Source organism: Oncorhynchus clarkii, chromosome 20 (assembly GCF_045791955.1).
Source record: "Oncorhynchus clarkii lewisi isolate Uvic-CL-2024 chromosome 20, UVic_Ocla_1.0, whole genome shotgun sequence".
Taxonomy (NCBI): domain Eukaryota; kingdom Metazoa; phylum Chordata; class Actinopteri; order Salmoniformes; family Salmonidae; genus Oncorhynchus; species Oncorhynchus clarkii.
This window is the reverse complement of record NC_092166.1, coordinates 84,460,725-84,476,197: the sequence shown is the minus strand read 5'-3', so window position 1 is coordinate 84,476,197 and position 15,473 is coordinate 84,460,725. Positions and strand designations below refer to the sequence as shown.

Below are 15,473 nucleotides of genomic sequence, written 5' to 3'. Positions count from 1 at the left end.
AATTCAAAGCCAATGTATGCTTGATCTGTACATGTGATCGGAGGCTCAGTATGAGCGTGTGACCTAATTGTGGAGCCTCTGCAGGAATGCGCCTCCCAAATGTTGTAATAATGTGGAGGGCGCAGTATAGCTCCGCATTGACATTATCGGTTGATGGCAGGTGGGGGCGGGAGGTCCCGCACAAACTCACTTCCTTGACAATGTCGGTCACCACAGCTCTGCGCTGCTCAGCGAAGCCCAAGACGTGTGGATGGCCTGGTTTCTGCAGAGGCCATATCACCTAAACGCTGCAGGGCCAATGCAGACCTTCGGATTGACCATGTAATGCCTTTTAGGCTATAAGATATTTCAATGTGTAATTCGCACTCCGACCTGAGAAAGGCAGCAAACCAGCGTCTAGTCTACCGGAACACACAAGAAAAATAAGTGCGTTTACATTTTCAAACATCTTAAAGTATGTGCCATTTACTACGCATTATTTAAGACATACAGATAGTTAGCGACGCTTGTTCAACAGGACTTCCTGCATTCGTTCCAAGTTACAAGCCATGAGTTCAAACGTTTCCTTGTCAAAAGGTAAATATGCCATGTTAACTATCCAAAAATATCACTTCTATTAGCTAGTTAAGTACATACGTTGCAAAGAAAACGGTTGTTATTTAGCTAAATATTTCCAAATAATGTGAACTATTTTTATGACATTGGCTAATGTAATCTGTAATGGTTTTTGGCGATGGACGTAACGTTTGCATGCCTGTCATTTCGTAAAACTGCCACCTTGTATTATTGCCTACTATTAACTAGCCATGTCAGCTGGCTGTAAGAGTTTGTTAGGCCGAGAAGAGTATTTCTGTAGAAGGTTATACTGTATATCATTGGCATGTTTTAGCTCGAGCCTTACAGGCCCCATTCATTCCATACAATTAAATTCCTGTGTCAACATTTAAAGCCACATAATGTGACGACTGCAAGAGATGGATTATTTACAAAGGCAATGCAATACCTTTTCAGCTAAATATTCTGTCCTTCCACTTTATAACCTAGCAGTGCTAGTAGCCTTTGATCCCGAGGCCCAGTACTATTATATTACACACGTCTTTGGATGTAGTAGGGGTCTTCTGTATTGGGGGAGTTTTGTTTAAGAGCCCCGACACTCAGCCTGGGTTTATAGACTAGACGTAAGATATTTAACGTAAATCCGAGACACTCAATGAGTATATGATATGTTGTGTTTAGTATGGTTACATAAAATATTATTCTCGACATAACAGATGATTAGTTAAGGTGAAAACGAAAGTAAGGGTTGGTGTAAAACGCGAATATCTGGCAACCCAAAGGTTCCCGAGTTCAAATGTCATCATGACCAAACTTTAGCATTTGAGCTAATTAGCAGCTTTTCAACTACTTACCATGTTAGCTAACCTTTCTACTTACCATGTTAGCTAACCTTTCCCCTTACCATGTTAGCTAACCTTTCCCCTTACCATGTTAGCTAACCTTTCCCCTTACCATGTTAGCTAACCTTTCCCCTAACCATGTTAGCTAACCTTTCCCCTAACCATGTTAGCTAACCTTTCCCCTAACCATGTTAGCTAACCTTTCCCCTAACCATGTTAGCTAAACCTTTCCCCTAACCATGTTAGCTAACCTTTCCCCTAACCATGTTAGCTAAACCTTTCCCCTAACCATGTTAGCTAACCTTTCCCCTAACCATGTTAGCTAACCTTTCCCCTAACCATGTTAGCTAACCTTTCCCCTAACCATGTTAGTGTAACGGATGTGAAACGGCTAGCTTAGTGGTGCGCGCTAAATAGCGGTTCAATTGGTGGAGCGATGGGTAACAAAGCTTCGTGGGTGACATGTGCAGAGGGTCCCTGGTTCGCGCCCGGGTATGGGCGAGGGGACGGTCTAAAGTTACATTAGGTAACCCTTCCCCTAACCATGTTAGCTAACCCTTCCCCTAACCATGTTAGCTAACCCTTCCCCTAACCATAACCCTTTTAGCTAACCCTTCCCCTAAACTAATTCCTAAACTTAACCCGTAGCCTAAACCCGTAGCCTAGATAATGCTAGGCTCCGTTAGTCCATTATTGGGCTAATGCAGTTGTAAAGTAAAAAAAACACAACTTAAACATGTACTGCTCTTCCTACCATAAAACAACATGGTTTATGCATTCTGAATGTTGTGCAAGTGTGTGTGTGTTGGAACAGTGAAATACATTTCTGCCTGAACTGTAGTTATCTTAAGTTCTGTAGGGTTTTAACATACTGCTTTAACACTGAACGGTAAGCTATTCCAATAGTTTGTTGTATTGCAGTTGGAGGCATAGCTGAAGTAGATACTGGATCGGTCTGTGTTTCTGTTGTACAGCGGAGTTGGCGGCAGCCATCGGTGTGACTGCAGGAGCTACAGCTGCGGGCATCCTCCTCTTCCAGTACCTCTCCAAGGGGTCAGGGGTCAAGCCCAAGGTGAACTTGGACCTGCAGAAAGACAACCCCAAAGTGGTGCACGCTTTCGACATCGAGGACCTCGGGGATAAGGCGGTGTACTGCAGGTGTTGGAGATCTAAGAAGGTAGGCTAGCTGTCAATTTTATGCTCTTTATTTTAGTTTCTAGTTTCGCAACTTCTCGCTATACGTTGGAGCCATGTCTTAACCACAAGATAATTCATAGACACGTGGCACGGTACGAGGGGGTTGTGATGAGAGCTTCTTTTTGTTCGTTTGTAGCATATGCCTTTAACAAACGGTAGGCTAGTAAAAGGGGGTATGTTATTACTCGCATTTTGAGCAGAACAAGTCAAGGAATTGAAAGATTTTGTTCGGTGTATTCTAACAATGTTTCTCACCCTTAGTTTCCCTACTGTGATGGTGCTCATGCTAAACACAACCAGGAGACGGGGGATAACGTCGGTCCTCTCATCATAAAAAGAAAGGAGGCCTGAATCCAGTCACTCAATCAATCATCCCATCCATGTTATTCCGTGACTGCTGCTGACATACTGATGCACACAAGTGCTCTTCGCTACAGAAAGGATGACAGTGGTTGACAGTACCGTTGGTAGTTGCTCTGAAATATGGTGACCAAATCCATTTTCGGCTATATTTATTTTATTTATTGATTGAAGCCACCCTTGTCACAGGACCAAGCAGATATCATTTTTGTTGTTGTGGAAAATGACTTTGTAATCATACCTAGAATGATGGTAGATATTTCACTGGGATTACCAAGGAAACAGGGGTGTGGGCATACTGTAAAAGCATAGTGCCACGCTGGTTGTGTATATTTAATTGAGCTGTGGTATCTGTGCTGTTCAGAATGTTTTGTTTTTGATCAATGTTTGCCTTTCTTTTATACTGTAGACATCATCAGAGCGACAGCGTAGCCTAGTGGTTGGAATGTTCGGACTAGTAACCAAATGGTTGCAAGATCGAATCCCCGAGCTGACAAGGTACAAATCTGTCGTTCTGCCCCCTGAACAAGGCAGTTAACCCACTGTTCCTAGGCCGTCATTGAAATTAAGAATTTGTTCTAAACTGACTTGCCCTAGGACTTAGGTAAATAAAGGTAAAAAAAAAAATCAACTTATCTGTCCCATTATGATACCATAGAGATCGCAATGTATCCCTCCCATTATGGCACCTGTGAGTGTATGGGCAGCGCCATTGAGGAAATCTCAATTTTGAAGTAGTCCATTTTCTTCTTCTGCTACTTCTGAGTTGGTCAACAAACTGAAAGGGCTCATACTGCCCCCTAGAGGGTGTTGTCTGAACAGGTATGAAGCCAAGGCTGGTGATTTACTGCCACCTGGAGTTATGGAATGTTTGCGCACAAATATAATTCATTGGCTGATCCCGCCTGATGACCTTGATGGAATTATGTGAGACTTCCTTAACCCATAGGAAGTCCCACCCAGTTGACTACTTAAAAATGGTGAAAGTCCTCAATGGCAATGTCCATGCTAAAACGGGCTTTTCGGCAGTAGAGTCCTCTATGGTTGATACTCAGGAGTTTTTCCTGACCACGGGACTTGATCAAGGATATCTCTGTACCTTTTTATTGTAGCTGTAACTAGGGGCCCAGAGTTTTTCCATGGTCAGGAAAAACACCTGGGGCTACTGAAGCATCAAGGAAACGGATGAGGTGTGACCTTTTATTTTTGATTCAACTTGTGAAATCGATTGTAAAATGGTGTCACTTTTCAATGGATTTTAGATGACAGGTTCTACATCATTCATATCTGCAAATGAAGCCGTCGTAATGATTACCTTGTTGATTTTTAAGTCTGTGTTAACGGTGAATCAACAAGTTAAACTTGTTCCATCCATGCTACATACCATTTGGATTCCTGGGTTGTGTTCAGTGGGAGAAAAAAGCCAAACATGCGATGTTGTGAAACTAGGAGGTAGCTTTACTAGAGAAACACTCCCAAGTTTAGTTTTCGTTTTAAAAAAAAAAAAAAAAATGTTTTGCTACGTTTTGCCCTACTTAACACAGCCCTGTAGCCTACTGAATGTTTGAGTGGCTGAAACTGAACTTGTCAAGCAGCACTTCTGGTAACTAGCTTTAATAATTCACTGTTCTATGTAGTGCAGCGTTTCCCCCAAACTCTATCTTGGGGGACCCCAAGGAGTGCACATTTTGGTTTTTGTCCTGGCACTACACAGCTTAATCAAATGAATCAGCTTATCAACAAGCTTTGACTATTTGAATCCGCTGTGTAGTGCTGGGCCAAAATGTGCACTCCTTGGGTTCCCCAGGACTGAGTTTGGGGGAGACGCTGACACTAGTGTGAGAATGTTAATGTCTACAGTCTGTGACCTTAGATTTCTACAATATGTGACTTCATTTTAATCAATCATTTAATCATCCAATAAAAAAAACTATACAAATGTTCTTCCTTCTGCCAATTAAATAATACATGTGTTTTGTGGGAACCAAGTCATTTCATATCCAGTTTGACAAGTAGATGTCATATAGCGCCCTCTATTGCTAGACACTTGTTTACAAATTCAGCCAGTTCAAACCAAAAGAATGTATTAGATTTACTTCTAACGAACAGTTCAACCAATAAAAGGGAATGAATATGAGGTGTGAACACGAAGCATGCTCCTCTCCCCAGGTGAGCTCATTCAGATCTCTGACTGTAGTGTAGGCCTAGTGATGCCGACCCTGGGTCAAATTCCTTCAAAGGTGCTGCTCTTAATTTGGTATGTCTGGTAGCCTACAAAGGAACAAATGAAAATGGACGTGATAGTGGAGCCTTGCCTTGATGACCAGTTTCAGCACCATGGACGTTTTTTTATTTATTTCACTTTTATTTAACCAGGTAGGCAAGTTGAGAACAAGTTCTCATTTACAATTGCGACCTGGCCATGACAATTGCTTTTGACCTAGAGACCCAGTTGGTGTTAGATTTGCTTTGATTTATTAGGATCCTCATTAGCCGACGCCGATGGCAACAGCTATCCTTCCTGGGGCCATCTTGGATGTCGACAGCTAGTCTTCCTGGGGCCATCTTGGATGTTGACAGCTAGTCCTACTGGGGCCATCTTGGATGGCGACAGCTAGTCTTCCTGAGGCCATCTTTGATGGCGACAGCTAGTCTTCCTGGGGCCATCTTGGATGGCGACAGCTTGTCTTCCTGGGGCCATCTTGGATGTTGACAGCTAGTCCTACTGGGGCCATCTTGGATGGCGACAGCTAGTCTTCCTGAGGCCATCTTGGATGGCGACAGCTAGTCTTCCTGGGGCCATCTTGGATGGCGACAGCTTGTCTTCCTGGGGCCATCTTGGATGGCGACAGCTTGTCTTCCTGGGGCCATCTTGGATGGCGACAGCTTGTCTTCCTGGGGCCATCTTGGATGGCGACAGCTTGTCTTCCTGGGGCCATCTTGGGTGGCGACAGCTTGTCTTCCTGGGGCCATCTTGGATGGCGACTGCTAGTCCTACTGGGGCCATCTTGGATGGTGACAGCTAGTCCTACTGGGGCCATCTTGGATGGTGACAGCTAGTCATACTGGGGCCATCTTGGATGGTGACAGCTAGTCTTCCTGGGGCCATCTTGGATGGTGACAGCTAGTCTTACTGGGGCCATCTTGGATGGCGACAGCTAGTCATACTGGGGCCATCTTGTCTTCCTGGGGCCATCTTGGATGGTGACAGCTAGTCATACTGGGGTCTGACAGAATGTCACGACCCTGCGGGAAAACGTGGTTACCTAGGTTACCCCATTTGGCTCAGGAAAAAAAGCTTTACCTTTTTTCAAACACAGTTTTCTTGTCTGCTTGTTTTAGTAAATTACAAAACTACATTTCAGGAAAGTACAACAAGTCTAAAGATTATATTATTCATAATTATTTATCATGAGAGGGCAATAAACAATAACTAGTAATGCTGCAACAAAAGGTTAATCTCCCCATTCCGGTAAAAATAGTTAAATTGCTGAGGAGTCACTTTTGAGGACAAGCTCAAGTACACGGTACAAATATGAACATTTGAAATGTTTTATGTACTTCCTATTACACAAAACTGTATGAATACGGCTTGAAATGACTTGTATGCTTTTTAAATATAGCATAATCAAATAACTAAGATTTATCCTTAACTAAAATACATATTTGTATGTTTAGTGTTAGAAATTGTGCATATTTTATAACGGTCTCTTGATCAAAACGCCTGCCCCCATTGCTGTGATGGGCATCACACAGCTCTAGCTTGACTTCCCGAACTCGTTAGGAACTCGTCTCATATGAATCATCTTGTCTGTCTATGACAAACAAAGTGGTCTTGTTTAAAATATATTAATTATTTTGGCTATAAATCGATCTCTGGAATGTGCTACCATGATGAAACCACTCTACTGTAGTACCAAGTACATTTTGCTCTGCCCAGAGTGCCCTTGAAGTGCCCGTGAGGCCACAGGGCTCTTCTCGCAGGCTCTATTTCCCTATGTGGGAGCATTGCGAAGGGTAGGTGGCTATTTTTTAAACCTGGCTACATTAAATAACACAGCAGCTTTTTCGGCATGTTTGATATCTCCGTAAACTTGAAAATAAAAGAGAGCCGCACACTCTAGGAGCTCAGATGCAAACATTGAATTACCAACGTTTCGACAGCCAAGCTGTCTTTAGGGTATAATCACAAACATTGCGGGATGACTCGTTTATGTAGTGTCAAAAGACACAGGTGTCTAATCATGGCCAAGAGTGGCCTAATATCATTGGTTAATTATCAAATATTACGACGTCATACAAAGAACAGCATACAAACAACAAATGGATAGCATACGATCATAGATTAATTTGACTACCCAAGCTTACAAACAATTACAATGGCAAAGTCACAATAATCACAAGAATGGCTTCAGATCAAAGTCTACGTTGAGACCGAAGGGCGCAAGGGTCTTTAAGTTAAAGATCCAGGCAGCCTCTCGTTTTAACAATAAATTATCAAGGTCACCCCCTCTCCTAGGGAGGGTGACATGTTCGATGCCAATATAACGCAGAGACTAAATCGAGTGGCCTGCCTCCAAGAAGTGGGCTGCAACTGGATAAGTAAAGTTTTTACACCTAATGGTGCTACGATGCTCTGAGAATTCGCGCTTTGTTTTACCTACATAATTTTTAGCCGTTACATTTGTAATTTCCATCCAGTAAGGGCGCAAATAGACGTTCAGGAATATCTTGGGGTGGTAAATCAGAGTGTACCAATTGGTCTCTGAGATTTCTGCCCCGCGAGAATACGACCAAGGGAAGGTCCGAAAACACATTACCGAGACTATCATCGGACTTTAGGATGTGCCAATGTTTGTGAACAATTCCCTTAATTTGTTCAGAGCACTTTGAATAGCGGGTAGTTAGAACACAAGAATGCGTCTAAATACGTGTGCGTTTCTTTTTCTTCTAGATGATATCTCTGTATAACCAAAAAAAAAAAAAAATCGTTGTCAAAGTTGCCTCTTATACAAAGGGGTTCAATAGGAAAAACTGTTGTTTTTCCCCAATTTGTGGGCGTGATCGAAGAGAATTCCTTATTATTTATGTGATAATGCCAGAGAAGCGGTGTTTGGAGGATACAGCGCCTTCGGAAAGTGTTCAGACCCTTTGACTTTTCCCACATTATGTTACATTACATCCTTATTCTAAAATGGATGAAATAAAACCATTTCCTCAGCAATCTACACACAATACCACATAATGACAAAGCGATGAAAAAAAATCAGACATTTTTGCAAATGTATTAAACACCAACAGAAATACCAACAGAAATACCTTATTTACATAAGTATTCAGATACTTTGCTATGAGACTCAACATTGAGCTCAAGTGCATCCTGTTTCCATTGATCATCCTTGAGATGTTTCTACAACTTGATTGGAGTCCACCTGTGGTAAACTCAATATGATTGTACATGATTTGGAAAGACGCAAACCTGTCTATATAAGTGAATATTGACTGGGACGACAGATGGGTTGGTTGTTTAGCAACAAAACCGACGTGTGCGCAACTATGGGACAAAACAGACGGGGCTGGTTTAGATTGTTGACAACATGTATTTCATTTCCAATGTTTATTGAAAACATATACATTTGCGCGTGTCTCTAATACATCATTACAATTGTTGGGTAGCTATCTAGCGACTTTGTTTTGGTCATATTAGCATTGAAATGAAATCAGTCAAAACGCCTGAAAACAAGACATGGTATAAAGAACAAGATTAAAATAACTGAAAGGAGTCACGATTTCCCACATGGCAGTTTATTGTTATTGTTGCTATCTATCTGGCCATCCTGAATCACAACTCACGATTTCTGCCCCACTGAAGCGTCCGCATCGTTTTCGTGATGTTGTCAGCGAACCCACCTGTGATTTGACCATTTGAGACGGACTGCTTCGTTTCCCTCTATACTCTCCCGCTCTCTGCGTACACGGCGTGCACATTTCAACTGTCTTTTAAAATCAATAGGCCTATTTGAATCATTTATTTATCAAATTACAAAATGCAGGTTTATTATTTCTCTACCGGGCCAAGTTGTTTACCGGGCCAAATTGTTTTAGTCTTGATCTCCTTTAGATTACGTGTATAGGAGGATTATGTGTGTGTGTATGGGATTATTCACGAGGACAGTGGAAATTACTTTAGGCTCTGCCTCCAGCGATGAGTTTTTACATGTTAAACCTGTGCTTTCACGACACAACAATATTCTACATCGATAGTTCTGTTGGAAATCCGGAGTGGCCACCGTTTCACACCTGCGCCCCTCTCTTGTCAACTCACGTAGGATTGGATTTGAGCACAACCTCATCCCTCAACTTCAAGAAGAATGGCTCTCGAACTCGTCAAAATCGGAATATCGTTGAAAATGCTACCAAATAACAGTGCTGTGTACTTCAAATCGGACGGAGCGAGATTTGGCCAAACCAGAACGATTAAATTGCTAACGGGGTCAAAGTACAAGATTGAAGTGGTTGTCAAACCTGGGGATGTGGAGGCAACGTAAGTATGGTGGGGTGAAACGTATTACAGATAATCAGGCAATATTCTTCTGATAACCTATATAGTGTCTATACACTTCAATATGCTATATTTTGACACCGCCTGTTAATGTTTTGACTACATTTTATTATCCAAAATCAACATTATATCAGTGTTTCATAATGTGAAATAGAATCGGTGCATATATTATTATTATTATCATATTATGTCTCTGCTTTAATCTAATTTACTAATTTTATTAAATTGGTAATTAATTGAGAACATTGATTAAAAAACAAGCCGCACGAGGTTGAAAGCGACACGTCAGAGCGCACGCGGTTCACTCGAGTTCCCACTAGATTGCCAAACTGCAAAGTCAAAATTGGCTTTAAGAATATAAATTGTAGAACTAGACCAGGCTTCCAATTTGGCCAGATAGTGACGACAGTGACATTGGCTAGAGTCCGGAGGGTGCAGGGAGACAGAAGGCGCAGCCAGATTGTGTCAAATCCACTCCCGATTAGGCCTTCAGCATTTCCTGCAGTAGGCCAAACATGCTCTCAAATATGGCAAGCTGAGTTTGTGTTTCAGTCTTTTGTTATTAAAAATGAATTTAATGGATAGAATGATAAATTACACCGACGATCTATAATTTCACCCCGATTTTGTAGATCAGTCATTCGGGAGTTGTCTTTACTGGCAGCTGCAATGTCAAAACAACCACAGGTCCTTTCCCCCAGTTATACAGTCATCACCCATCATGGTTATTAGCTGATCTTGCTGGTCATCTATAAACGTTTGAACGTCTTGAAAAAACGATCTGGTCTGCATTTGTCCACACATGTACCCTTAAATCTCTACTCGGTACAGCCAGAAGAGGACTGGCCACCCCTCAGAGCCTGGTTCCTTTCGAGGTTTCTTCCTCCTATAGGGAGATTTGCTGTGCTTCTACATCTGCATTGCTTACTGTTTGTGGTTTTAGGCAGGGTTTCCTGTTAAAGCACTTTTGTGACAACTGTATGTAAAACAAAGAAGGGCTTTATAAAATAAATATTAATGATTGATGATCTCTCCCTAAATGTTGTGATCCTGTCCTGGTCGTCAGCACCATGAGTGTAGGTGGAGTCCAATTCCCCTTGGAGCAACAGTCTAGAGACCCCCAGTGTGTGGTCTACACTGGCGTCTACGACACAGAGGGCGTGACACACACCAAGAGCGGAGACAGACAAGCTGTACAGATCAGCATACAGGTAGCAAAGGGAAAACTCAGTTTGACTGGAATTTGTTTTGGATTTCTTTAGGGTTTTATTAGAATCCACATGAGCTGACGCCATGGCAACAGCTAGTCTTGCTGGGGGGGGGGGGGGGGGGGGTCCAACACATAATGAAAAATACATTACAGACAAAATATTTTACAATTTACAAGTAGACAAAACAATTACATAGATAAGTTAATTCAGAGCAGTTTACCAGTCACATTACAAATACTTTCTGATATCTACATCATCAAGCCTGGTCCCAGATCTGTTTGATATCTACATCATCAAGCCTGGTCCCAGATCTGTCTGATATCTACATCATCAAGCCTGGTCCCAGATCTGTTTGATATCTACATCATCAAGCCTGGTCCCAGATCTGTTTGATATCTACATCATCAAGCCTGGTCCCAGATCTGTCTGATATCTACATCATCAAGCCTGGTCCCAGATCTGTTTGATATCTGCATCATCAAGCCTGGTCCCAGATCTGTCTGATATCTACATCATCAAGCCTGGTCCCAGATCTGTCTGATATCTACATCATCAAGCCTGGTCCCAGATCTGTCTGATATCTACATCATCAAGCCTGGTCCCAGATCTGTCTGATATCTACATCATCAAGCCTGGTCCCAGATCTGTCTGATATCTACATCATCAAGCCTGGTCCCAGATCTGTTTGATATCTACATCATCAAGCCTGGTCCCAGATCTGTCTGATATCTACATCAACAAGCCTGGTCCCAGATCTGTTTGATATCTACATCATCAAGCCTGGTCCCAGATCTGTCTGATATCTACATCATCAAGCCTGGTCCCAGATCTGTCTGATATCTACATCATCAAGCCTGGTCCCAGATCTGTCTGATATCTACATCATCAAGCCTGGTCCCAGATCTGTTTGATATCTACATCATCAAACCTGGTCCCAGATCTGTTTGATATCTACATCATCAAGCCTGGTCCCAGATCTGTCTGATATCTACTTCACCAAGCCTGGTCCCAGATCTGTTTAACATCTGCATCATCAAGTACTGATTCAGAGATGAAGGACCTCTACTAAACACCATGTACTGATTCAGAGATGCGTGAAGGACCACAGGGACGTCCAGTGAGAACAGAGCCAAAGGATGTTTTTTAATTTCTAATTTCACCTTTATTTGATCAGGTAAGCTAGTTGAGAACAAGTTCTCATTTACAACTGCGACCTGGCCAAGATAAAGCAAAGCAGTGCGACACAAACAAAAACACAGAGTTACACATAAACAAATGTACAGTCGATAACACATAGATAATAAAAAATTTAAAAAGTCTATATACAGTGTGTGCAAATGGCGTGAGGAGGTAAGGCAATAAATAGGCCATAGTAGCGAACTAATTTAGCAAATTAAAACTGGAGTGATAGATGAGCAGATGATGATGTGCAAGTAGAAATACTGGTGTGCAGAAGAGCAGAAAGGTAAATAAAAACAATATGGGGATGAGGTAGATGTCAGGGGAAAAAAGGGGTTTTACTGTCCCCACACAACACACTGCAGTTCACTTTAGGTACTTATACAACAAGTGTGTGTGGTTTCTAGGAGGAAAGTGATACATGGAAATATAATTAACCGGGCAAAGTTATATTCATGGGCTCAAGGAGTTAGATCTTTACATATATGCCCATTACTGCATCACACATGTTAAATACAATCAATAATGTCCTTAATTGAACACCATAAAGGTTAAACATGCATAAAGCTTAAATAAACACTCCTCATATTGCAGTGCCTGAATAACATATCAATGAACATTGATGGCTAAACAGTAAGCAGTCCCGGGTAGAGCCTAAGCTAGCATTAGATACAGATGCACGATCTTCCCAATAAGGACTGAAATGTGACGAATGGCATGAGCTTCAACAGCACCCATGTAGCCTTAGCATTATCATTAGCTGTGGGCTACAAACATTTATCATGCTAACAAGCAATTAGCAGGTTAGGCAGGTCATGCTAACAAACAATTAGCAGGCTTGGCAGGTCACGCTACAAACATTTAGCAGGCTTGGCAGGTCACGCTACAAACATTTAGCCTAGCAAAGACACATACATGAGCACAAATACCAATCCCTGTAAACTGATTTTATTATCAACACTCAAATAGGGCCACATTTTATTTCACACACAGCAACAACTTGTTAGTTGTCAGCTCTGCTCCCTTTTGTCCATTTCTCTGTCTTTATCAGATTAGCAAGGTCATTAGAGGACACACAGGAGCAGTGATTGGTTCGTTGGCAGGCCAATCGTGGTCTGTAAGGGCCTTTTTTAAAAACAACCTCAAGGTCAACTTGTTTTTTTTTTTTTGCCCACAGGAGGCTGGTGGCATCTTAATTGGGGAGGACGGGCTCCAGGTAATGGCTGGAGTGGAATCAGAGGAATGGTATCAAACACATGGTTTCCATGGTTTCCATGCGTTTGATAATACCGTTCCATTTGCTCCGTTCCAGACGTTATTATATGAGCCGTCCTCATTTCAGCAGCCTCCTGTGATTTAGCTGTATAGATTGTATTTTCAATGTTTCCATAAATGGTGCACTAAAAGTATCAAAAAAGTGAACTGGAGTTAACCGATTAACTCTGCCGGTCCCATCATTTCCCCTCCCAGTTCCCAGAGGTGGGCTCTTTTGAAGTGGTGTGGCAGGTGAAGTACTACAACTACAACAAGAGGGACCACTGCCAGGGAGGCAACAGTTTCAACAGCATCGAGTACGAGTGCAAGCCCAACGATACGCGCAGCCTGATGTGGGTCAACAAGGAGCTGTTTATCTGATGATACCAACCAAAGCCTACACAGGCAGCATCAGGGTTGTGTTCATTAGGCACAAAAAAAAAACGGAAGATAACAGTGAAACTGTTACTACCTGTAATTAGCCAACAGAAATGCCTGTTTTTTTTTATTTCCGTTTGCAAAATGTTTTCCTACGTTGTGCCCTAACGAACACGACCCAGATGAACATGAAATGAGAGCTGAATGACGATCAGCTGCTGGGTAGTGATAGACAGTGTGTATCAGATCCAGCCAGAGTGGAACCCCTCATAGCATAACAATGCTGCTGTTAAATAACTAAAGATGTTTAATTTGCTGTATGTTGGCGTGTGTTATAGCTATGCGTATTAATGTTGGGTGTGTGTGTGTGTGTGTGTGTGTGTGTAGCATCTATGCATATATAAGAATGCTGTATGTTATTATGTACTCTGAATGTGAATGTTTACAGTTAGTTTTTACAAAATATTTGGACTAATCCATACATTTTATTTTATAGTTGTGCTGATTTTGACTAATCAGAATGTCATATTTCTGACTAATGAGAATGTCACATTTCTGACTAATCAGAATGTCATATTTCTGACTAATCAGAATGTCACATTTCTGACTAATGAGAATGTCATATTTCTGACCAATCAGAATGTCATATTTCTGACTAATGAGAATGTCATATTTCTGACCAATCAGAATGTCATATTTCCGACCAATCAGAATGTCATATTTCTGACCAATCAGAATGTCATATTTCTGCTGCTCCTTCTGCTCATGTTTCTCATTTCATTCTTTAAATTTTTTTAGAGAACTAAATATGCTGAAGGGTTATTATTAGTTGGGAAAACTGTAATTTACTGTGAGATGTGTAGTGAAAAAGCAGCACCATGTAAATGATCAGAGCATCGTGAAGTGTACCCATGAACTTTAAAACATTGCGATTACTGGATGTGTTTAAAAAAAAATAATGTTTATGGTAGATTTAACCATTTTGTGAAGGTATTTGAATAGTAAATATGTTTGGAATGACCAATGTGTGTTTTCTTTTGTAATTACTGTGTAATTACTATTTTCCCATGTCATTTCTTAATATCTGGCCATTACTATACCATAACATATAGTCAAGTGCTACCTGGGTAATTGTGGTTTTTGGGTCAGTTGCATTAGCAAAATGATCTTCTATAGTTATGCTGTCTAAGAAAAACACAAAAAGAGCAGGCTTTGTATGCTTTCATAGCTTCTAGTATGAGTTTGAGGACTTGCATGCTTTGGAAATGAAGTATGAGAACGTTCACCACTGATGAATCTTGCATAAAAATAACTCTTTAAGGAAGTTACGTAATAATTGGGTTAGATCTCTGCAGCTCAGTTGGTAGAGCATGGCGCTCGCAACGTCAGGGTTGTGGGTTTGATTCCCATTGGGACCACTTATTGTTGGCTATGTGGGATTAGGCGAGATGGGTGAGAACTTTAGTGGTTAATGCTGGAGGATAGACCCCATAGGACCACCTGTCCCTAACGAGTGGTGGACTGGGCCATAGGACTACCTGTCCCTAACGAGTGGAGGACTGGGCCATAGGACCACCTGTCCCTAACGAGTGGAGGACTGGGCCATAGGACCACCTGTCCCTAACGAGTGGAGGACTGGGCCATAGGACTGACTACCTGTCCCTAACGAGTGGAGGACTGAGCCATAGGACCACCTGTCCCTATCGAGTGGAGGACTAGGCCATAGGACCACCTGTCCCTAACGAGTGGAGGACTGGGCCATAGGACCACCTGTCCCTAACGAGTGGAGGACTGGGCCATAGGACCACCTGTCCCTATCGAGTGGAGGACTGGGCCATAGGATGACCTGTCCCTAACGAGTGGAGGACTGGGCCATAGGACCACCTGTCCATATCGAGTGGAGGACTGGGCCATAGGACCACCTGTCCCTAACGA

At 42.0% G+C, this 15,473-nt stretch overlaps 2 protein-coding genes across 2 annotated transcripts; both read left to right on the top strand.

Moving 5' to 3' along the window:
• The first annotated feature begins 333 nt into the window (after nt 1–333).
• LOC139377000 (CDGSH iron-sulfur domain-containing protein 1-like) lies at nt 334–4,897 on the top strand. The gene is made up of 3 exons (XM_071120049.1): nt 334–576; nt 2,372–2,574; nt 2,856–4,897. The coding sequence occupies exons 1-3, from the start codon at nt 549–551 to the stop codon at nt 2,943–2,945; spliced, it is 321 nt and encodes a 106-aa protein (XP_070976150.1). The 5' UTR covers nt 334–548; the 3' UTR covers nt 2,946–4,897.
• Nucleotides 4,898–8,941: 4,044 nt separating this feature from the next.
• On the top strand, nt 8,942–14,162 carry LOC139375735 (CB1 cannabinoid receptor-interacting protein 1-like). The gene is made up of 3 exons (XM_071117550.1): nt 8,942–9,498; nt 10,583–10,727; nt 13,377–14,162. The coding sequence occupies exons 1-3, from the start codon at nt 9,326–9,328 to the stop codon at nt 13,539–13,541; spliced, it is 483 nt and encodes a 160-aa protein (XP_070973651.1). The 5' UTR covers nt 8,942–9,325; the 3' UTR covers nt 13,542–14,162.
• Nucleotides 14,163–15,473: the final 1,311 nt, after the last annotated feature.